Source organism: Oculina patagonica, chromosome 10 (genome assembly GCF_052425735.1).
Source record: "Oculina patagonica isolate OP01 chromosome 10, crgOcupat, whole genome shotgun sequence".
Classification (NCBI taxonomy): domain Eukaryota; kingdom Metazoa; phylum Cnidaria; class Anthozoa; order Scleractinia; family Oculinidae; genus Oculina; species Oculina patagonica.
The window spans coordinates 21502085-21525839 of NC_135767.1; the positions used below are offsets into that span (position 1 = coordinate 21502085).

General features: G+C 38.4%; 1 protein-coding gene across 1 annotated transcript in view; it reads left to right on the forward strand.

Annotated features, from left to right (window-relative positions):
* The first annotated feature begins 7294 nt into the window (after positions 1-7294).
* Positions 7295-23755, forward strand: part of LOC144628874 (uncharacterized) — a 58066-nt gene continuing 41605 nt past the window's right edge. The window contains exons 1-9 of the mRNA XM_078486984.1: positions 7295-7353; positions 7436-7481; positions 8805-9197; positions 9682-9768; positions 11581-11709; positions 13248-13376; positions 14402-14536; positions 17052-17386; positions 22645-22783. Coding sequence (XP_078343110.1) covers positions 7324-7353; positions 7436-7481; positions 8805-9197; positions 9682-9768; positions 11581-11709; positions 13248-13376; positions 14402-14536; positions 17052-17386; positions 22645-22783 — 1423 coding nt within the window. The 5' untranslated portion in view covers positions 7295-7323. The remainder of the gene's footprint in view (positions 7354-7435; positions 7482-8804; positions 9198-9681; positions 9769-11580; positions 11710-13247; positions 13377-14401; positions 14537-17051; positions 17387-22644; positions 22784-23755) is intronic.

The following is a 23755-nucleotide window of genomic DNA, read 5'->3' on the forward strand; positions in this document are numbered from 1 at the left end:
GGAACAAGATTTTATGTCTTGTACTGTGATGGTAGATAGTTATGAAATGATTGAATTGTGTCTGGTTTTTTTTAGCCTCAAGGCTATTATTATTTTAAAAAAAAAAAAAAAAATTTTTTTCTTAAAAAAATACTAAAATTGATTGACAGTGTGAATCCATAGATGCAAATGTCACTGATCCCAGTTTAAAGACCACTTAAAATAAGAAACTACTCAGTTAACAGCGATTAACATAATTTGAGAGAAGCAGTATAATTTTACTAGACCCAAACTCCGTTTCGTTTTCGGTCTTCTGGATCGGTTGGATAAAGGGCTTTATAAATTGTGTTCAGACTTTCCTAGCAATTTTCAGAGTTTTATAATACTTTGGGGAACAAGATTTCAAGATGTCGATTAACTGCAATGGTTACACTTAAATTGATTGACATTTTGAATCCACAGACGTGACTTAGATATCATCGATACCAGTCAAAAGACCACTTAAAACAAGAAACTACTTATACGATAAACGGTGATTAACTTAACTGTTTTTACAAAAGCAGTAGAAAGTACAAGACTGAAAGCTGTTTCGTTATGGATCTCCTGAACCGATTGGATTTTGAATCTACAGATGACAGAGATCACCTATACCAGTCTAAAGGCCAATTCGAACAAGTAGTCACTTAACAGAGATTAATAAAAATAACAAATTTCACAAAAGCAGTAGAAATTTCAAGACTCAAACCTGTCTCGTTATGAATCTTCTGGGTGGCGCTTCCCGGAAAGATGTTACATTTATCAGGATAAATAAACCCTCCTTTGTTTAGAAACACTGCTGTGTAAATACAATTTACTGCCCTGTACACAGGTAGTTTATTATTTATTAATTACTCTCAAACAGTGCTTGGGGGGATAAAAGACTGATATGCATTTTGCCCCAGTCTCTATGAAAAAATGCTAAAGACAGAAAACAGCTGGGCCACATTTTGACAATACTACAACGCGTTTCACTTGAAGCGCCTCCCTCACCCTGATTGGAATATTAATTTAATTAACAAATCGACCGTGGACGCGCTCTGATTGGCTGATGGCTAATTGTTATTGTGCCAGTGAATCACATGGAAATTGTATAAAAGCAATGAAGTACATGTATATAACGTTCTTACCCGACTAAGGTAATCGTGGGCCTAATAACTAAAAAAAAAATCAACCAATCAGATTGCTCCACTGCAGGTTCAATATTTTCTAATTATTATAATTATATGGCCCTGTCTCAGAAGAACTGGGAATAACCGAATTCACGAATTTGATTGGCTAAAATCGATATTGACCGCTGACTTGATATTTCCTATCAAGACCAGCATCTAGACCAGTCTAGCTCTTACATTTTGCCGTGACAAAGTTACAAAAAAAACCCACAATGACTTGGTGGTGCTAAAAATACTAATATTTGGAAAAGCCAAATGGCTTGACCACACTGAGAACAAGCAAACTTTGGAAAATTTGAGTTAAGTTCAGGCGTGCAGTAGAACACCAGCGGAAAAGGAAATTGCGCAGTTTTTGCGACTCGAAAAGTAAAGGCACTCAACACGACTAAAAGCGACTTGAGCGCCTGATAAGATATGAGATGAGATCGGCGCATTTCCGAATGAGCCTAAGAGACTCTAAGAATAAACTCGATGTTCCATTACATCGCACAAACGCCATTTTATGGAACAGTCTTCTATGTGAGTAAGAATTACCCTTGTTAAAATAAAGATTATCTAAACGGAACGTGAATGAACCCTCCCTTTTGATATTTTACCGAATGCCCAGGATGGCCTGGCTAAAAACTTGCACGTGAATCTGCGATCCTCTCAGCTATGTATTATATTTCTCGAGAAGCCTGGTAATGTGAACAGAGGTACAAAAAATTTTGTTGTTCTGGTAAAAGTGAGAAAAAGGTAGTACCTTTTGTGTCGGAAAATTTCAGTTGGGATGAACCTTTCATTTGTTTCCTACTGGAACAATAGGTTTTTCTATACAAATATTAAACGCCCGTGATTGTTTGAGATTAATTTCTACATGTGATATGTTAGGGCTTCGGCTAACTGATCACCCCATAACTTTTGCGTTCGAACGAATGCTTTTTATTATTGTCGGCGGAGAAAGTTAGATTAGCAAACCAATACAGTTTTAGGCAATAAGAATTGCAATTATATTTTGTTTTAATAAATTCTGTTTCTCTTCTCTCATTGTACGTACACCGTCGACGACAAACGTTTAAAATGATTCTCCCATTTGTACACTAAGACGGACAGAGACATTGCGATAGATAATGTGTCTTGACTGGAACTGAACAAGCTTAAAATATCGCACATTTGCCCAATTATACTAATTTGGGCCGACCAGCGTGGCCGGGTGGTTAGAGCGCTGGACTCGAAATCCGGAGGTCGTGGGTTCAATTCCCGTTTTGACCACTAGCTGGTGTCCTTCAATCTCGGTAGTTCCGAGTTCCACTCCTAGGCTACGTTTGTATATAGCCAACTGGTCTGCCTCCTGCCGGTTGGGATTTTTAACCATGTTATTTTTATTTGTTAACATTGGTCCTGAAAAGCCCCACTCGGGAAGTAGTCAATTAAGTATATATTTTTTGTTATATTTTAGAGCTAAGAAAAATAAAATCCATTCTCTAAAATGTGCGTATATTTCAACTTCTATTCAAGTGATTTTTCAATAAAATTATGACTAGAAGAAATTGGCAGGAAATGTTTTTCTTAATTTTCATTGATAACTTGCTTTTGGTGTTGACTTGAAATTACGTACCCAAACTGTAATACAGTAGGTATTCAGTACTATAGGTTAGCCGCTAAATGATACCATCACAAACATTAATCTGTCGAAAGGTAAATATTTGCTTAACTTGAATGCTATTTTCTTTTACAAAATTAGTGAAAACCAATGCAAAAGGAAAATAAATAACCAGATTTTACAGTTCCGCAAAAAAGATATAACAGAAAAAATATGTTGCTTTCTGACTTACCTTTTAAAGAGGAAAAATCTTGAGAGTACGATTACTTTTGTCCCCTCCTGTGAAATTCGATTCTATTCAGTGGAGTTTGAAGAGGTTCTAACAACTTTGAAGTGCTCGCGTTAAATTATTGACAAAATTTTTGTCTAGCAGGTTTTGTATTTTCCTTTATTTTGCTGGAATGTTTTGGTTAAGATAAAGGCAGGAAATCGCAGTGAACAACTTGAAATCAATTACGAACAAATAAATGAAAGTCAAACTACCAAAAAACAATCTTTGAGTACAGTTTCGAGAAAAAAATGAGAAATTCTAAGAATTATTTATTTTTAAAACACAGCGCCAAATGCATTTGCTAAATTGGCGAGTAAGGAGAATATCAAGTAATATCTACATCCTCACACAATCTCTGGTTGAATCGGGTTGTCTACTTTCCTATGTGCGAAAAACCTGCCGGGCTTATTATCGAGTTAGTGCCTGGCCAACAGTGACTAGATTAATTATTCAATGGGCAATTGGTCTTCAAAACATAAACACCTTAAAAGCACTAAATAAAGGGCCATATTCCACGATCGTCTCAAAACATTGCAATCCCAAACGCTTTGGGAAAAAAGAGTAAAAATAATAAGGGTAACCGCATGCATTTGGGATAGATTTATAACAGCTAACCTTTGCAAAACTTAAAATTCGTTTTTAATTGCTCCGATCGTCCGGTAGTGTTTCCATAAGAATTTTCCGATTTTGGACCTACTCTAAAGCGGCTAGGGCGATCAGAATCACTGATCCTCATGCTCTATTGAAACGGCGAAACTGGTTCTCCCACTGTTTTCTATTTAACAATTAGACTATGATAGCTGAGTTGACTATCGTTCACAGAAAACGGGAGCGAGTAGTTTAATTGTTTGAGTTGGCACTCTAAGGGATTGCAGTCCAAAAATAACAAATTTTCAAAATTGTTAGTATAACTGTCCTTTTTAAGAGCAACCGCGCGCGATCATGTTCAAACAGCTATTAGTAGACAAAACTGTTCTATTGGAAATCTGCAAATCGGATTGGTTCTCTCAAGACGGCAACCTATTTTTGTTTTCTGGCTAACAATTAGGACTAATCGCCCTCGTTTTATGAGCGATAATCAACTCGCCTGCGCCTCTTAAACTATGTTTCATAGAGAACTCGCGGGCTCCCTGTCTTTTACTAAATAGTACCCTCGACAAAATTACTCGATTCTCATTTTTCGAGAGCAGTACAATTTATCCTAAATTGCACTCCGATGGAGTACCTATTACTTTCTTTTCCGATGTTGACTCGATGTCTTCCTAAGATTTTCGAAGTGATGTACTTGTGATCTTTTGAAAGTATTCCAATTGTACCCGTGCAATTTTGAAAACTTTCAAAACATAACTCGTACCTATAAATCATGTATTGAACTCGAGTCGTCTAATCTAAGGGTAGTCGTCTTCACCAACAGTCGAGCTATGTTTGATAGAGCGCAAAATTAAAACGACAACCTGATGGGATAATTATTTGGTCATGTGTCATGGCCGCTTTTAATGAAAATTTCATTAACAAATAATTACTTGTAACTAGATGACAATCTTTAGTAATGTATCTTAAATTCCCTAATGAACACAAATATAAAGTAAATATTTCAGCACTAGGGCCACGAAAAAGGCAAAACATAAACCTTAACCGTACAAAAAAGATAACGGAGGAGCGAGAGGCGGAGGAGGGTTGATTGCTTGTGAGCTTGTATCTTCAGAAAGTCTTCCCGACTAAGAGGACGATAACAAGAAAACATCCCTATTTTATCAAGTTGGGATCTGGAAAACGAGGCTACGTACTTTTACTGAGCAGCGCGTGAGCATTGCACGATAAAAACTTCTATTGTGTTGAAGTCCCTGACTGTCTCGTGATTCTTGCACAACACTAAACTATTGTGAGAGGTCTCAAAGGTCGGAATTATCAGACGTAAGCAATCAACGCCCCTTCACCCCTATCTAAGCTAGACATCTCCCATCTTATGTAAACTAAAAACATTAAAAGAATTGCAAGCATAAAAACTTTTATTTGCAAGCAAATAAATTCATTTAAATTTATCATAAAATGGTATCATCTTAGGGTAGAAACAATTCTTTTTCCAGCACTTTCCTGCATCATTGTGTCCAGTCATTTGATGATAAACACTGCGTCATGACTTTTTCTAATTAGACCTCCTTATGGTCACATATGATAATTGTTTAGTATTGAGAAAAAAAAATATCCTTTGCTTGTCTTGTTTGATTATTAATAGTGACTTAAATATCAGCAATGTTAGTGAAAACAGCAAAAGCATATGATGTTTCCGCCATTTCTTTGGTTTACTTGATAGAAGTCAACGTTTGTTAGAGCTATTGGATGAAGTTCCAGACTGTTAGGATTGTGTTGCAGTATTTAAAACGACTGTTTTAAATAACATGTGCTTGTCTTGTTTCATTATTGACATGCTTATAAGCTATGTAAGTGAAAATAAACCTTTCCGTCGTTTCTTTGTTTGACTAAATAAAAGCCAATGCTAGTTAGAGTTATAGGATGGACTATAGAAGAATGTTTGGATGTTGTTGCAAATGTATAGCGTATGATTTGCGATTATTTAAGTTTTGCAGGGATGTTTAGAGGTGAAAAGTTCTTTGTTTTTTGTTTTTTGTAACCTGCAGAGGCCAGTTTTTTCGAAAGCCGCGATAACTTTTCGGGCCCGTAAAGCAATTTTAAATTATCTGTATCTTAAAAACAGAGAAGTCTATAGGCCTGAAACTTTGTATGAAGGTAACCTCTGTTCATATGAAAAATATCATGGAATTAAACAGCTCTGTCATTATAAGGTTTGAGATTTTGCTATGGCTTTTCGGGTGCAAACTCAGTTTCGGGACCTTCGAGAAACGGGCCCCTGGTGACATTGTTACACCAAAACATAGAAATAATTTGTAAGATGTATCGTACTCTTGCCAGCATGTGATGCTGTCCTAAAAATTTAAATTTAACATAAAACGATATCATGTTAAGGTATAACATCTTTTTCCAGCACGTTCTTGTATCATTGCGTCTTTGTTATTTGATGATAAACATTGCTGACTTATTTATGCGTCATAACAGTGTTCTTATTAGACCTATTTACATCACATAATTGTTTAGTACTGATAAAAAATAAACAATATCCTTCGCTCGTCTGTATATATTGACTTGCACATCAATTTCGTTAACGATTATGCTGTCCGCCGCTTATTTTGCTAAATGTCCAATTTCCTAAAAAGAAAACTTGAGTAGTTAAAGCTATAGGATAGACTATGAGACCGTTTGGATGGCGCAAATACATTTTGTGTATGATTTCCCAATCATTAAAGCTCTATAGGAATGTTTTGGGATGAAAAGATTCGGCATCTTTGTTGCGTGTAACCTGGGGGCACTGTTTCACTAACAAAGGGTCTAACTGTGAAAATTTCCGTTCATTTCATTATTTCTTTAAGTTGCTAACAAAACAACTCCAGGCAATAAAAGTTTACGCAAACTTTTATGCAGATTAAACCTCCATCCCCTAAAAGCCAGACAAGCGCGGAAAGGGCTCTGGAAATCCATTTGTTTTTTAAATAGTTTTCACTCAGTCGCCTTGCTATGAATTACTACACGCCCAACTAAATTTCAAGAAGTTCTCGAACTTTACATATCATAATTATATACCTGCCTTGACGACCTCGACGCATGTGATAAATATTCATATCACAGGTCAAGCCCTTTGCACACAAAGTTCGATCTACTAACTTCGAGCTATATGCCGGAATTATAAAGGCTTACTTCCCTATCCAAATAAGATATTATTTTAGCTAAATGTTAGCTTACACTTGTTACGGCGCTTTCTCTAAAAAAAAAAAAAAAAAAATGATTAACTAGATAAGTTACGGCACATTATGTTCTTTGCAAATGTTTATATAAATAAGGTCACTATGTTCGCGACCTAGGAGGTGTTTAGACCGTTTTGTTTCCAATTTTTAAACAAGGTATTTTTCAAAAAAAGTAGTGCCTTTATACCATATTTGAACAATATTGTAAAAATAACTGTACGAACTCTGAAAAAAATACTGAAAAGGCAAACATGATTAAAAATGTCACAAAAAGATTAGCAAGTAAAAATGATAAAATGTGAAATTTTTACTGCGCAATAAATAATTCACCACGAACGTACGTCTCCGGAATGTTGTTGAATAACAAACAGAAGTCACAATAGTTGGTTTGTTAATTAAATTCATTAATATTGAGAGACTTGAATTGCTTCCCTGGCATTTCGTTTTAAACACCAAACTGTTAAAATGCAAAAAGCTAAGATGAAAGCAATTCAGGTAATACTATATATAATTTACTTGGAAAATCCAGCTTTCTTATATCTGAGACACTAACACTGTATCAAATTCTACCCTGCAGCTCTCCTTGGCTTTACTTTGCCTTCTTTCTAATTTGGGAGTTGAAGGTATTTACATCTTTATTGTTTTTTTCCTAAAAACAATATAGCAACTTAGACATCTAAGCCATCCATTATTTCCTTCTTTGAAAAAAAGGAAAGAAAAGGCATTTTCTTCATTAGTAAATCACGTATACTGTACCACGTTGAAATTGTTTTTTTGCTAAACAGAAAGAAGATAAAGGAATTGAGATTGGTATCTTTCAATCAGCGTGTGGCGCTTGCTTCTTGATATCTAAAATCCAAATAAAATGGAATAAAACTCCATTTTTTAAAATAATACTTCGATAGAGTTTAATAATCAAAGGCTTACGCAAAATGTTTGCTCCTCCTTGACTCAATAATTTTTCCAAATCCATTACTAACAAGTATTCACTGTAGCTAACTTCAATTTAAGTCGATATTGTTTGATAATTATATTAAGCAATAACTATTTCTGATTTTTAATATATTTTCTTAGAATGACTTTAAGCGTACGTCGATATTTCTTCCGCGATTTTATGCTAGTATTAAGTTTTTCTTTACAACCCCCGATTTGGTTTAAAAGTTCACTTGCTATATTCTTGTGGAGATCAAGATGACGCAGATTTAGCCCTAGCTGCGACTATTATGTTTCACGGAGTGCTTCGAGACTTTACAATAATGTACTTTTCAATAACATACTCAAGATCAACTATCGAATCGGAATGGCGGGCGTGCTAAAAATCCTTTTTCGACGGTTCAGAATGCTAAGAGCTTATGTAGCCATGACTTATTTTAAGGGTCTAGTTTTATGACAAATAAGCCCAGGACTAGCGAGATGCAAATCTATTCTTCGAGACTTTACAATAGGCACAAGACGTCAGCCGGACACCAGTCAGACAAATCCCTCAACCAATCCAATTTCTCGACCGATGAAATGTGTTCCACCGATAAAAAATTATAGATTCTCGTTTGAGCAATAGAGCAGTTTTCAATTGAGTGTCATAAAACCAAAACCAAAGTAATTACTCTGGCCAATCACAAAGGACACAGGCAATCTAGTGAACCAATCAAAACTCGAAGCAAATACATGTAGCTAGCACGAAGCGCGGGAAAACGTGCGCGAGCCAGTCATGATTGGTTTTGGTTTCAGTTCTGATTGGCTGAGGAAGTGGCGCGAGATTTTTAAGCCAATCACTGAGCGTACTAATGCAAAACCAAAGCAAACGCAATTTACTTTCGACACTCGAGCGAAAACCGCTCTAAACTCAAAGTATGAATTCGACTGATAAGACCAAAACATTTCCGCTGTTCTCCAGTAGCTGAACACTAAAGATAATGATTCATTTACGATTCATTTGTTTACTTCAGGAAATCCTTGTACAGATGGAAATTATCAGCATCTGGACGAGAGCGATCGCTCAGTGAGCTCCTATGGTGTCACGAACATATGTGATAAAGATCTTGATTTTAATATTTGGTACAGGGTGTCTGGCAGCGCAGGCAATGCTTTAGCATCAAAGAACCGTCCTCCACATTTCTCATGTGGGACAACAGTCCCAGTGTACCTTAAAGATGACCATCCAGCTTTTAGTGACGGCGAGGTGACTCGAACGGCGTGCTCAGCTACTGTTGCTAATCCATGTAATAAAGAAGTAGATATTCAAGTTATCAACTGCGGTGCTTTCTACTTGTACAATCTTGCTCAGTTAAGGCCATGTAACCCCACAAAAGCTGACTGGCGTTACTGCACCAACGGCCAAGGTACGTATCAAGTATTGTTACAACTTTCACTTGTAACAAATAGTTTTTAAAGTAAAGCAAAAGTAAATTAAGGCAATATTGACCAGTTGGAAAAAAATGATAATAATAATGATGATGATGATGATGATGATGATGATGATGATGATGATGATGATGATGATGATGATTGAAAGCTTGTCCAAAAAGTGTACATTAAATTATGTATACCACCTGGCGAAAATTTCTAAAGCAGCTGAAAGACATGCATTTGGATTGCAGATGCCTTTATCAAAAGTAGGCCAGGTTTTCTAAGCAGAAAAAAGGATTCAAGACGATTTCCAATTGAGATCACCAATCAAATTGAAAAGTGTGATTAGTGCTCGCATTTTCTGTAACTGACCGACTAATTGCTTAACAACAGAAAGAGAAAAATGTTTTGTCAGGCGATTTGACATAAGTAGTATTAATTCACTAACTTATTTATTTTTGTTTTCTTTCATGGCAGCGGACGATAAATGTGATAATCATCAATGTTCTGGAGGTAAACAGTGTGCCCTGACAGACAATGGCAACCAACACGAATGTGTGGATGGTAATGTATCACGATAAAGAAGCTGTGCTATTTTAACTGGGGATGGGTGGCCGTGCCAACTCTTCTTATACACTGTTAGACATCATTGAGATCCAGAAACGGGAGGGGGGGGGGGGGGGGGGGGAACTCCCGTATATGACCTACATAGGTATGTGCCGCTGTGAAGGGTATGTTTTTTCAAGCAGTCATTTGCCGGGTAACTGATCAGTCAGTATGACAAATTAAGTTCAGAATAGAACTAGAAACTCGGAAGAGAAAAATGTTTTCCGTAAATAAAATCATCGCGGCAACGTTGTTGACAGTTGGTTCCCTTTTAAAAACACTGATAGTGAAAAAAGCAAGTTTGGGATAGGGTAGGGATTTTTGGTGTCTAGTCTAGTATAAGGCTGCAAAATCAACTAAACTTGGTCTAGTAAAGATAAGGGTTTCAAAGTCCCAGCGGCACACCCCCACCCAAAAATATACAGTGTCCTCCCCGGGATTAAAAATAGAAAAAGCCTGGGGCATATGTTTGTTCAAAAGACCTTTTTGGTGGGAATATTTTCGACAGGACGAGTTTTCCAAGAGTCTTATTATCAAAAGAAATTTCTTTCTGAAAATACGTGACTGTTATCATATTCCCCCAGTGGGGTCGTCTCGCTTTGGGGTGTAAATTCGGGTTTTGTTTTCACTTAGGGTTTTCCGGACAAAATAGCAATATTTTTAGTCGTGCAGGGTTGCACGCGAAGAAATATAAAAACATAAATTATAAATGTTGGAATCGTCGGTTGACTATGTTGATTGGCGTCATATTTATTGACGGCAGCACAAAAAAATAACCGCAATCGTTTTTAGGTTTTGGATATCAGGTTTTGGACAGCTTGCGTATTATTTAAAGGCGCATTAAAACTCACTGAACAAACCGTAACGACACAAGTGCAGAACTACTAAGGTCTACAGCAGGTTGAGGCTAACATTGGGATGCAGTTATGTTGACTTTAACAGATTTTTAAACAGCCAAAATTTCCATTTGTGTTGTAGGCAACACAAAAATAATAGTCTGTTTTTTATAAACAGTTGTTATATTACTGAAACTGTTAACAAGCGTCTTTGGCTGCGGATGGCCTGGATGGAAAATTGAGGCTAAACGTCTCAAGTTGTTTCCGTGCATCATAACAAGAGTCGATATTCATAGCCGTAGTTTGTCTCTTATCTGCAAATTGTGGTTATATTTTCCTTCAGATGTTCAAGAGGTTTTCATGGTTAAATAGCTTACCACTTATTTCAAAACAGTTTAGGCCAAAAGTCTGCGAAATCGTCGTGACGTAGCTCCTTTAAAATCTACTTCTGTGTTCCGTTGAACAAAGAACAAGCCACACAGAGGTCGACAATCGTATTTAATGATAATAATAATTCGATCTAAAATACAAAATAAATAAAACTATGTTAGCGCTAGCTAATAACATAACTTGAACCTACACAACCTGTAGAAAACTAACAAAACCCATGTTAAAACTGTTTACAACTCACTTTTTATGTTGCCTCTGTACGGCGTTAACTGTGGTACTGATTTCGGCTGTTTATAAATACTGATCTGTTCATAACTGGTTTGCAATAACTGGTTAGCACTGAGTTTTGTGTCAACTGAACTAAAAAACGGTTCATTACGCTACTTGAAGGAGTTCATACGCGATCGATCACACGCGACTGTGAGTCGACTGTTAATTTCAAACTAGCGCGCGCGCAACATAAACTGCAACAATACGCGCGCCCAATAACATCTTTTATCACCGAAACATTCTGTTTTGACATGATGCTCAATTTTAACATCAGCTGATCCATGTTCGACTGATCCGTGTCAGAATGGTGGAACATGTAACGACGATAACTCTGGAGGCTTTACATGCAGTTGTCCTTCAGGGTACACTGGGGCGGACTGCAGCACAATTGCAAGCAGTCAAGGTGAGAGTCTTTTTAAAACTTGACAAAACAATGTGGTGTAGGGACACTGGGGAATTAGCTGAACTAGCAACGCTAAGGAATAGTCACCAAGAATCTAGAGTAAAAGGTTTTGTGCAACTTTCACTGCGTCAGAAATAGTGTTTTCTGTGCTCTGCTCTGCTTTTCTTTGGCGATGTTAACCTTACAATGCTCGAGACCCGTGCTCTGGCGCAATTTTTAAATTCTTAGATTTGTGACTCTGGTCTAGGTTTCCTTACTTCGATTGTATACAGCTATTTCAATAAACGTTGTAAGATCAAAGCTTAAAGCTTAAAAATAAGACCGAATGGTGGTCTGGGTATTCACTGGAATTTTGCATATTGGTCTATTGGAAATGGATAAGTTTGTATTTTTGCACGTAAAGACTTCTTGAATTCGTTTTTCTCCCAGGAAGCCTTTTTCTCCAGCTTTACTTTCATTGTCGAGTGGCTTTTAATTTTGAAAAGTCTTCTAAAATCCAGTGAGACTAAAGTATTTTGCTTTCACATGTGAATCACATGTCTGCGGAGAAATAATAAGAGAAAATTCGCGTTTGTCATACCATTATCATAATCGGATTAACTTTTATCCTCTATTATCTTAAATTGTCGGCTTGTCCTGGAAAACCCTCTATTTCTCAACGACTGGATATGAAAAAGTAGTGCGTCACAGTGGCAAATAAATATAGCCTAAATATTGCTGCGCCTTTCAGTAACACTTGAGCTCTGCTCTGGTCAACGGTTATGGTTTTGTAGCCGTAGCGGACCTCTCAGGAACCAGAAGTTTACTTCAGTTATATTCTAATTCGCTCCCCGCTCAACCGAATATAAAATATTTATCATGTAATAGGCAACCACTTTTAGGGATGTGTCAACACGAACCGTGTGCGACCCTCTTTATTATGTCTTACAATCACAAATACATACATTTCGCAAACAATACATGGCGAAAATAACGAGAACTAATAACAACTATAAAGGTTACAAAAATCGGAACATCTGCTAGTACAATATAAATATAATAACATGATAATCCAATACTCGAAAACGCCAATCAAACTTAGTCATTGGGTATTTAATTTAGAGAGCAAACTGACGCGGTCGTAAGACTCGAATGAATACAAATGAAGACAACGCAATATATATACCCAACACCCCGCTAATGAGGCATTGTACAGAATGCCACATAACACCCCCAAGACTTGGTTACGTAGCCCATGATAAATTCATATAGCTCAAAAGGCCACGTCTGTTGGATGTTTTTGGTATATTTCGATCCATTCTTTGTTTCTGCTTTTAACGGTTTGCCGATTGGTTGTCGTCATTATTTTGATTGACGGCAACCAAAAACGCAATCGGTAGTCAAGCTTTGAACATCAGAGCTCGCTTTTTATTGAAAGACGCAGTTAAGAACTCACAATGCAGAACTACAAAGGTCTACAAGTTGAGGCTAACATTGAGAGGAAATTATATTGTGCTTGAAGTCTACTGCTTCGTTAACATGATGCTTAATTTTAACAGCGCCTCCAGCTGATCCATGTTCGACTGATCCTTGTCAGAATGGTGGAACATGTAACGACGATAACTCTGGAGGCTTTACATGCAGTTGCCCCTCAGGGTACACTGGCGACAACTGTGAAACCAGTCAAGGTGAGAGATTTAAAACTTGATAAAAAAATAATGTGAGTTTAAGGACACTGGGAATTAGTTAAATCAACCACAACATAAGGGCGCTTTCCATTTGTCAGAACTGGCTGGCCAGACCAGCAAGTTCGAAAACAGAATTCCGACGTTAGTCGCGTCAGATTTGTCCTGGCAAAATCACGGCCACATAACAAACAAGGACGATTTTCGAGCATTGTGAATGACACTTCCATACAAATTGAGATAAACTTGAAAAAAGTTGGGCCGACGTTTTTCAAGTTTACCCAAACGCAATCCGTATTAATCGTCTCGAATTTTGCCCACCCATGCCCCTTTTTGTGGGAGGCGCGGTGGCCTAATGGTTAGCGCGCTCGACTCCGAGTCGAACGGCCCGGGTTCGAGGCCTGGCCGGGGCGCTGCGTTGTGTTCTTGGGCAAGACACTTTACTCTCACAGTGCCTCTCTCCACCCAGATGTATAAATGGGTACCGGCGAATTTGCTGCTGGGGGGTTACCCTGTGATGGACTAGCATCCCATCCAGGGGGGAGTAGCAATACTCCTAGTCGCTTAATGCTACGGAAACCGGGTTAAGCTCCGGCTGTATGGGCCACTTGGCTCGGACACAGACTTTACCTTACCTTCATGCCCCTTTTTGGCCTTTCTGTGTTTCTTTTGAGTTATTATGCAGTCTGAAACCGTTACTAGTTGTGATATTTCAGTCAAATCAAATTGCGTGACATCATCTGAATCCTTAAGACTCCTCTGGGAGAATAGGGCCTTTGTATCTCTGGTTCCGTAATCAGTAGTATTTTATGGTGCAGAGTGATTAGCCCTGCGACCAACTCCAAAAGGAGGGGTTGGTTTTTTGTAGGGGTTTTCCTTCTCCTTGGCAGCTGCTTTCTGGGCTGACAGGTGCTACCACCTGGGTTTTAGTTTGGAGTTTTTCATCTCCTAGATGGGCCGCCTTCCACAGCTATTGAGCCCCACCTGCCCTTTAAAATTGCGTGACATAGCCCCTTTAATTTTAACAGCGACCCCATCAGGTGATCCGTGTTCGTCCAGTCCATGTCAGAACGGTGGTACCTGTAGCAGTGACTCTGGAAGCTTCACGTGCAGTTGTCCTTTACTATACACTGGTGATGATTGTAGCACAAGCAATTTGCAACGTAAGTGACTAAATCAAAGGGGCAGTATCACGGGAATTCTTATACGTTTTGGTGTTAACTATGATAGAAATATGCGGGTGCACTCAGCTGGGATCAACAAAAAAGCCTTTGAACAACAAAGAAAGACATAATAATAATAATAATAATAATAATAATAATAATAATAATAATAATAATAATAATAATAATAATAATAATAATAATAATTATAATAATAATAATAATAATATTTTGAGGAGGGTGTTGTCAAGCTAAAAACTGGCTACCCTTTAGTGCCCCAGGACCATGGTTTGGTCTCGGCGCTAAGGACTTTAAGCAAACATTACGTAAGGAACATAATAATAATAATAATAATAATAATAATAATAATAATAATAATAATAATAATAATAATAATAATTTATTTAACGAGGGTAACATAGTTTACTGGTGGCCCAGTAGTTTGCCTAAAATTGCGTAACATTCTATAAGGTGTGAATAAATGGAATTAATGGTTTTTATTAAAAACTACCAATGGTATATTGCAATTCCTGCGTTTTGATTGGTTAATAACAGGCAATGGTATATTTAGTAAATAAACCCCTTCAAGCGGCTGGTATATTGGAGGATAATGCCCGAGGCTGAAAGATTGTCAAAAAATGAACAGTTGGCCGCGAAACGAAGCTTCGAGGGCAACTGTGAAATTTTGAGGACAATCTTTCAGCCAAGGGCATTATCCTCCAATATACCAGAAGCCAGAAAGGCGTTTATTTATTTTATAACCCTCCTATTAATTTCTACAACGCACTTTATCGCCAGTAAATTTATAGGAAAATTAAAACCAGCGCAACTGGTTGAAACAAATTTAAGTTGATTGGTTTACGTGATTTTTTAACTCTGTGATTTCATTTAAAGATAGAATTGAATAGGGTGACTCCATTTGTTTGTTTTGTGCTTGCCTACAAAATCGGGCGACCGTCGTCCGATTTTGTACAACGTGATGCGTTTTGTCCAATGAGCGCGCGCAATAATTAATAGGTAGGTTATAAGAGCTCATATACCATTGACACAAATATGGTAGCCGATACGCGTCCACAAAAACAGCTCGGAAACGAAAGTATTGCAATACTTTGGGCGTTTTTAATAAAACAATTAATTTCACTCGCGCTTGCTGGATATGAGATGGTAGATAGCGTTACGCGCCTCGTTGGCTATCTACCATCTCATATCCAACGCGCGCTCGTGGAATAATTGTTAAATATGCAATTTCTCCAAGAAGACACTGTCTAATTTGAAAACGCCTGCCAGACGTTTTCAAAGTTTAAACCATTACTGCCATATCCGTCCATAGCCAAACCTCCTTTGAACAATTTTAATGATTAGTACAGTAAATTTTTGCAATTTCAGGCCTTCTTAGTGGCTTCTTATTAACACCAACATCTTCATTGCATTTTCAAGTAGCACTAAATCATGGTGACACTGTCCTCTTAATACGTTCAATATTATAATATCCACACAAGTGTGATATCGTTTTTGACCAATCAGCTCGAAAAGTTTCCATGTTTCAATGTTTAATGAGCCAAAGTTAATCGATATTAAGTCTTCCTCGGCAATCTTCGGAACTCTTCGGTCATCTTCGGAAGTTTTCTGAAAATGTTCGGAAACATTCGTACGACTTTCAAACAACATTTTGAAAATCTTCGGAAATCCAAGATGGTGGATCCAAAATGTCGGACTATGATTGGGTGCTTTACACAACTTACAAAGGAAGTGGTCTTAACAAGTGTACTCGACAAGGACCCACCTTGTGTAGGGGTAGGGGTAGAGGGGTTATGCAAGATACCACCTGTCTGATTATCCAAATGGACAAAATTTATTGGCTTCAAAATCTGAGTTAAGACTTTTATATTAGGTGTGCATGAAGCTTAATTTGCATTGCAGGAGAAATGGAACAAGGATGTTTGAATCTTTTTCTTAGTTTCTATTCCTGATAGAGTGGGGGCTATTCAAACCAGACACCATATTTTAAGGTGGGGAAGGCGGGGGGGGGGGGGGGGGGTACATGAAGAGACCACTTGCGTTTTTGCAGAGTCGTGGGTCCTGTTTGAGTACAATAGTTTCGACCATTTCCCCAAGTTTGACTTCCAAAGCGTGCCAATCCCCTTCCGTCTTCCAGATTCACGAACGGTAACGAAAATAGTTTAGGCGATATTCTATTTAGTAGAGCGGTTTTCACTTGAGTGTCGAAAGTGAATTGCGTTTGCTTTGGTTTTGCATTACAACGTTTAGTGATTGGCTTAAAAATCTCGCGCCACTTTTTCAGCCAATCAGAACTAAAACCAAAACCAATCGTGACTCGCTCGCGCACGTTTTCCCGCGCTTCGTGCCGGCTTCATGTATTTGCTTCGAGTTTTGATTGGTTTACTGGATTGTCTGTGTCGTTTGTGATTGGCCAGAGTAATTGCTTTGGTTTTGGTTTTACGACACTCAATTGAAAACTGCTCTAAGCCTAACAATGCACTTGTATCGATTTTAGATTGCCAAGGAGCTCTCGGCATGCAAAACTGGGGAATCCCTTACAACCAAGTTACTGCGTCATCTCAGTGGAATGATAGTGATCTGGCTGGCCCAAATCGAGGCAGGCTCCACATACAAGAACAAGGTTCACTTGTAGGAGGCTGGGTAGCTGGAACCATCGATAGCCAGCAGTGGTTGGGTGTTGATCTGGGTAATGATTATACCATCCTAACAGGTGTAGCAACTCAAGGTCGACAGGATGACGAGGACTGGTGGGTAACCTGGTACAGATTGAGGTACAAGTTCGATGACACTTGGCATTTGTACAACGAAACAGGACAAAACGCGCCCAAGGTGAATGAAACATTGATTGATTTTAAGGGAAGTATCGCGGAGTAAATAATAAAGGTGGTAATTTTTAAGTTTGGTGTTAAGTAATGAAAATAAATAGTTCAACAATGACATGAAGATGGGACAAAGAAAAGATCTGAGTCCCCGACGAGAATCGAACCTATGGTCTCCCAGATACCGGTTGGGCGCTCTAACCAACTGAGCTACGAGAGACTCGTAGTGAGCTGGGCCATTGTGTTTGTCGTGACTTTCGGATATTTGCCCTATTTTTATGAGGGAAAAATTTCAGAAATCTATAAAAGGGTGAAAGTCAAGCTCGCGTTAGGCGTTTGCGGTATAACGTCATGCTTAATCTCCCTTATACGTGGATTTTGTGTAACTTCAAAAGTTAAAAAGAAAACAATTCCGTGTTATCAGAAACTTTAAATATAGGTCTAGTTTCGTTATAAGTTTTCACTCAGTGTACTGTCTCTGGCCATAAGTGGAAAGGGTCGAAATGAATTACGACTTGTAAAATTCCAGCCTATTTTCTCTAATTTCCTAAGTTCTCGCCAAGTTCTCGCATTTTTGTCTCCAAAATACGCTAGAATCGATCAACATTTGTTCCCATTTTTTTTTTTTCAAGAAATTACCAATTAATTAAATTGTCCTCTTGAGTTCTTAAATATTGTGGACTAGTTGAATTTAAAGTTTGATGTGATTATGGCCAGGATCATAAAGGGATCTGTGTCTCTTAGTTTTGCCAGATACTCGCTATGAAACGTAATGTTAGCAAAGGAAGCTGCTTCTATGGATCTAAATGACAATACGACAGCCTTGTTAAAAATATATTTTTAAATTTGTCAAACTTTGAAAACTGTTCAGCCTAAAAGTTTGCAAAGCCCCATATCGCAGTCCGTTTTTAATGATCTTAAAGTTTTGTCCATACCTACTTTCTTATGTATTTGCTGTGTAATTGAAATGTTCCTACACTCTCTTAAGTGGTTATTTTTATATTTCTTTCAAGTTGATTGCCATCCGTGACATAGTTCCTTTAACCTTGACACGCGTAATAGTCTGGGAGCAAGTGTAATCCCGTGGGAATTTTTTGATGAAAGCAAACCAATAGTCTAGAAATGTTATTTGGGACCTAGTAGACATGAAAAGTTTTGGTGGCAACTTTGCAACTTGCTCAGACGGGAATTATGGGGGTTCGAAATTCTGACACCTGAAGACCAGCATGGAAACGAGGCTGGAATATAAAATCCTTTATAACTCGCATAAAACTAGACCGTTACTCACTAAACTTGCCTACAATATGTCATTCTCTGCTCTCAATCGGTTTTTGCTGGATTTTTATTTAATTAGTGGTCACGTGACCTTGTAGCATGGAAACGAGGCTGAAATAGAAAATTCCTTATAACTCACGTGAATGTACACCGTTACTCACCAAACTTGCCTACAATATGTTATTCTCTGCTCTCAATCGGTTTTTGCTGGATTTTTATTTAATTAGTGGTCACGTGACCTTGTAGCACGGAAACGAGGCTGAAATAGAAAATTCCTTATAACTCACGTGAATGTACACCGTTACTCATCAAACTTGCCTACAATATGTTATTCTCTGCTCTCAATCGGTTTTTACTGGTTTTTTGTTTAATTAGTGGTCACGTGACCTTGTAGCATGGAAACGAGGCCGAGATACAACAGTCCTTATGATTTTCATATTTACCGACCGTTTATTACCAAACCTGGCTGCATTATCGGTTTTGGCATTTTTATTTGGAACGTTGCTCACGTGTTATTGAAAGTATGGAAGTGGTGCTGTAAAAAGAATTTCTCTAAGGCAAGTGAATTTAGCAAATAAGCCAGTGACAAGCAGTCATAATAGACACGCCACATTTATTTCACTAGTGATAATGTCTACACGTTGAGAAAGACTTCCTTCTGACAACTAAACCCTATTGAAAATCCATGATCTCTGTTGAAATGCTTGAGAAAGAAACATCAACGTTTGGACAGACCCCAAACAAAAAGGGTTCTTTCACACATGCTCCTAGCAGACGGCTAGTATTAAAGCTGTTTAAAGTGTTCAGCAATAAATACATTGTGCTAGGTGAATCGTTCAAATGAAATAACTTAAGATATCTCCTCAGCACTATTTGCTGCTCTTTGCATCTTTACTCAGACTCTTACTCATCGCTGCTTTCGTCATCATCACTTTCATCACTTTCATCCATGTCACTCTGATAAAGGTCGCCATTTTGCTGGTTCTCACATTCACTATCATCAGAACAGCTACACATGAGGTCTGCACAGAGAAGCCCAGCTCTGCGGCACTGGCATCGATTGGACGAGCATCGCTCCTTTGAGCACCTGCACTTGACAAGTTGTATGATGTGCCAGAGTTAACAGGAACCCACTCTCTATTCTCCATTGCCCATCCATAATCACTCGGTGAGGGCAGCAAAGGGTTTGGAACAGCATCCTTGTTCCAAAACATCAACTGAAAATGAGCACGCAGTGTGGCTTGGTGCAGTGCAGCTTGTGTTGGTGGCAACCTGTCAGACTCTGCTTGCTTCTTTTTAAACAGAGACCACCTCAGCTCTTTGACAGTAGTTAAATCTGTCTTTGGTACGTAGATTTGACACACAAACTTTTCAATTCCACTCTTGATTTCGACGTCTGGCTGTTCCTCTCGACCAAGATTACCAAGGGAGCTCAGAATGGAATCATCCGCTTCCAGAAACTCCTTCCAACAGGATCTTCCCTTTTCCCGAAAAGCTACCAGTATTATCAGCTCCTGTGATGGCATAAAATGCGGGCAGTGCAGCTGTCTTGGCAGGTCCAAGGGCTTCCACAATTGGCTGCAACTTAATAGATCGATGATTTGCACCTCTTCCAGTGACAAATGAAGTGTTGGGGCATAATTCTGAGTACCGTCGGATTGCTAGTACAAGCACATCTGTGTCTGGCGAATGAATGGACAAGTGCGTTGCACCGTCATCAGTGGCATCCAGAGCATGCAGTATCATCTTGGTGTCAGCCTCTTCATGGTCACTTTGAAGATGCGCCATGTCTTTGTGCGTCGCTTCACATTCTGTTCCCCACGCCACAACAATCTGCCTTCCAACAGCCTCGCCACGTTCCTTCACCTTCTTTGCCAGAAATGCGGTCAGCTCTGCCTTCGTCTTTGTATGCGAGCGCAGTTTCTTCAACAGTACTTTGCCAATATGTGTGGAATCAGTTATTCGATAATAAACGGGGTCTTTGGATCCTTGTCGTCTGGTCCTTGTAGCAGATTTCAGTTACGATGGGACATCATATCTGTCAAAGATTACGCGAATTTCCTGGGTGTCATCATACTTGCTGAAGAGACGATTGTTAAAGTGTTCTGCCAGGTGTTTGCAGGTATTGATCCAGTCCGGCTTGCCTAATGACTGGACTTCAGCCATTGCATCAACTATGGCGACCTTGACTCGCACGTCGGCATTCTCGGTACTGGTTTCAGACGTTACACCAATACTTGACTCCCCCTTGAACTTCTCCAAAATGTGCATAAGGGTACTCTTGCTTGAGCAGTGCAGCATGCTACCGTCGGGATCAAACAAAGACCTTAGGACTACCGAGAACTCATAAAGGCCAACTGCCTCCTTGATGTCTACTTGATTGGTGACACTTGAAACCCAGGCTCTGCTCTGGCGTAAATTGGATTTTATCAGTATCAAGTAAAATCGTAATAAAAACACCATCAAACTAGCATGTTAAGTTTCTTTGTGGAAGAAAATCCAGAATTTGGTATAATCTTACAATTTCATAATATTAATAATAACAATTATTGACATTGATCTCTGAGATAACGTTGAAAGCTATTCTATTCAGCTGTAATATGATAATAGAGTCCAGTTCAAAAGTTGTGTTAAATATAGCCAAATTAGACGTGGCGTTCTTGCCTGTGGCCTTTCAAATTACGCATCTTAAGTAGATTTGCTGGATTTTGAAAGCCTCGCTTCCATGTCAATTTGGTCATGTGACTATTTCTTTTAACTTTTAAACCATTTTTAGCAACCAGGAGCATTGATTGTCATAATGCAGCCATGTTTGGTAATAAACGGTCGGTAAATATGAAAATCATAAGGACTGTTGTATCTCGGCCTCGTTTCCATGCTACAAGGTCACGTGACCACTAAATTAAAATAAAAATCCAGCAAAAATCAATTGAGAGCAGAATATAACATATTGTAGGCAAGTTTCGTAAGTAACGGTCTGTGATCACGCGAGTTATAAGGGATTCTCTATTCAAGCCTCGTTTCCATGCTACAAGGTCACGTGACCACTAATTAAACAAAAGTCCAGTAAAAACCGATCAAGAGGAGAGAATAACATATTGTAGGCAAGTTTGATGAGTAACGGTGTACATTCACGTGAGTTATAAGGAATTTTCTATTTCAGCCTCGTTTCCATGCTACAAGGTCACGTGACCACTAATTAAATAAAAATCCAGCAAAAACCGATTGAGAGCAGAGAATAACATATTGTAGGCAAGTTTGGTGAGTAACGGTGTACATTCACGTGAGTTATAAGGAATTTTCTATTTCAGCCTCGTTTCCATGCTACAAGGTCACGTGACCACTAATTAAATAAAAATCCAGCAAAAACCGATTGAGAGCAGAGAATAACATATTGTAGGCAAGTTTGGTGAGTAACGGTGTACATTCACGTGAGTTATAAGGAATTTTCTATTTCAGCCTCGTTTCCATGCTACAAGGTCACGTGACCACTAATTAAATAAAAATCCAGCAAAAACCGATTGAGAGCAGAGAATAACATATTGTAGGCAAGTTTGGTGAGTAACGGTGTACATTCACGTGAGTTATAAGGAATTTTCTATTTCAGCCTCGTTTCCATGCTACAAGGTCACGTGACCACTAATTAAATAAAAATCCAGCAAAAACCGATTGAGAGCAGAGAGTGACATATTGTAGGCAAGTTTGGTGAGTAACGGTCTAGTTTCATGCGAGTTATAAAGGATTTTATATTCCAGCCTCGTTTCCATGCTGGTCTTCAGGTGTCTCAATTTCGAACCCCCATAATTCCCGTCTGAGCAAGTTGCAAAGTTGCCACCAAAACTTTTCATGTCTACTAGGTCCCAAATAACATTTCTAGACTATTGGTTTGCTTTCATCAAAAAATTCCCACGGGACCTTTTATTATGACATTTGCTCCCAGACTATAAATATAAATTATCTGATACCTAACAATGCGCTTACTTGCAAATACAGAAATTTACTGGAAATACAGACCGGGATACTGTTGTCCGTCATCACCTAAACCCACCCATCAGGGCAACACGCGTAATGTTTCGTCCACGAGAATGGCATGGCTCCATAGCAATGAGGGTAGAACTCTATGGCTGTAAAGGTACTATAAGTAAATGCGTATCTGGTAGTAGCAATTGAATATATGCGATAAATGCGAAGGCACCCATACTACTGCAAGTACCGCCCCCCCCCCCCCCCCCAAAAAAAAAAAAAAAAAAAAAAAAATTAAGCTCTGAGCGGGATTCGAATCTACGATAATTGCGTTACCGGTGCAATGCTCTACCACTGAGCTACCAAAGCCACATGGGAGCTGTCGTATATGGGGTAGCCCATGCAGCTTATTCAAGAAAGGTTCTCGGAAAAAAGAACACAACTGCAGCCACACGAAAAGACCGAAAGGTGGTCTGGTTTTTCACTTATTTTTGCATATTGGCATAGAGAAAATGTACAAGTTTGTATTTTTGCACGTGGAGATTTTGTTTTTCCTCTGAGAAGGCCTTTTTCTGTAGCTTTACTTTTTCTGTCGCATGTCTTTGAGTTTTGAAAATTCTTCTAAAATTCAGCGTGGCTAAAAGTACCTTGCTTCCACATGTCTGAAGAGGAAAAAAACATGTCGCCATCTTATTAGTATTCAGCACGTGCAGTTACTTTTTACTTCTACCCATACTACCTTTCGGTCTTGTCGCGTGCATTTTTGTGCTTTTTTTTCGACAACTTTTCCCGAATAAGCTGTATACGACCACTGGATATCGCCATCGCTCTTAGAGCATTTTTTCAATTTTTTTTTTCAGTAGTATATATAGCTGGACTCGCATTTATCATAATTATGTAAAGATACTGTGGAAAATTTTTTTAACAAATCGTTCAAGAACTATTGCATCTAAAGTATGTCACATATATTAACTATTTTGTGTATATTAAGTCGTTGAATAATTGAATAAGCACTTAATGGTTGGCCCCAATGGAAAGAGTGAGTTTTGCATCCCCTCGACCCTCAATGTGACTGAACGTATTGAAATTGATTTCGTCTCGCTAAACCTGTGACTTTGTATGTTGTGGTTGTGATTTTATT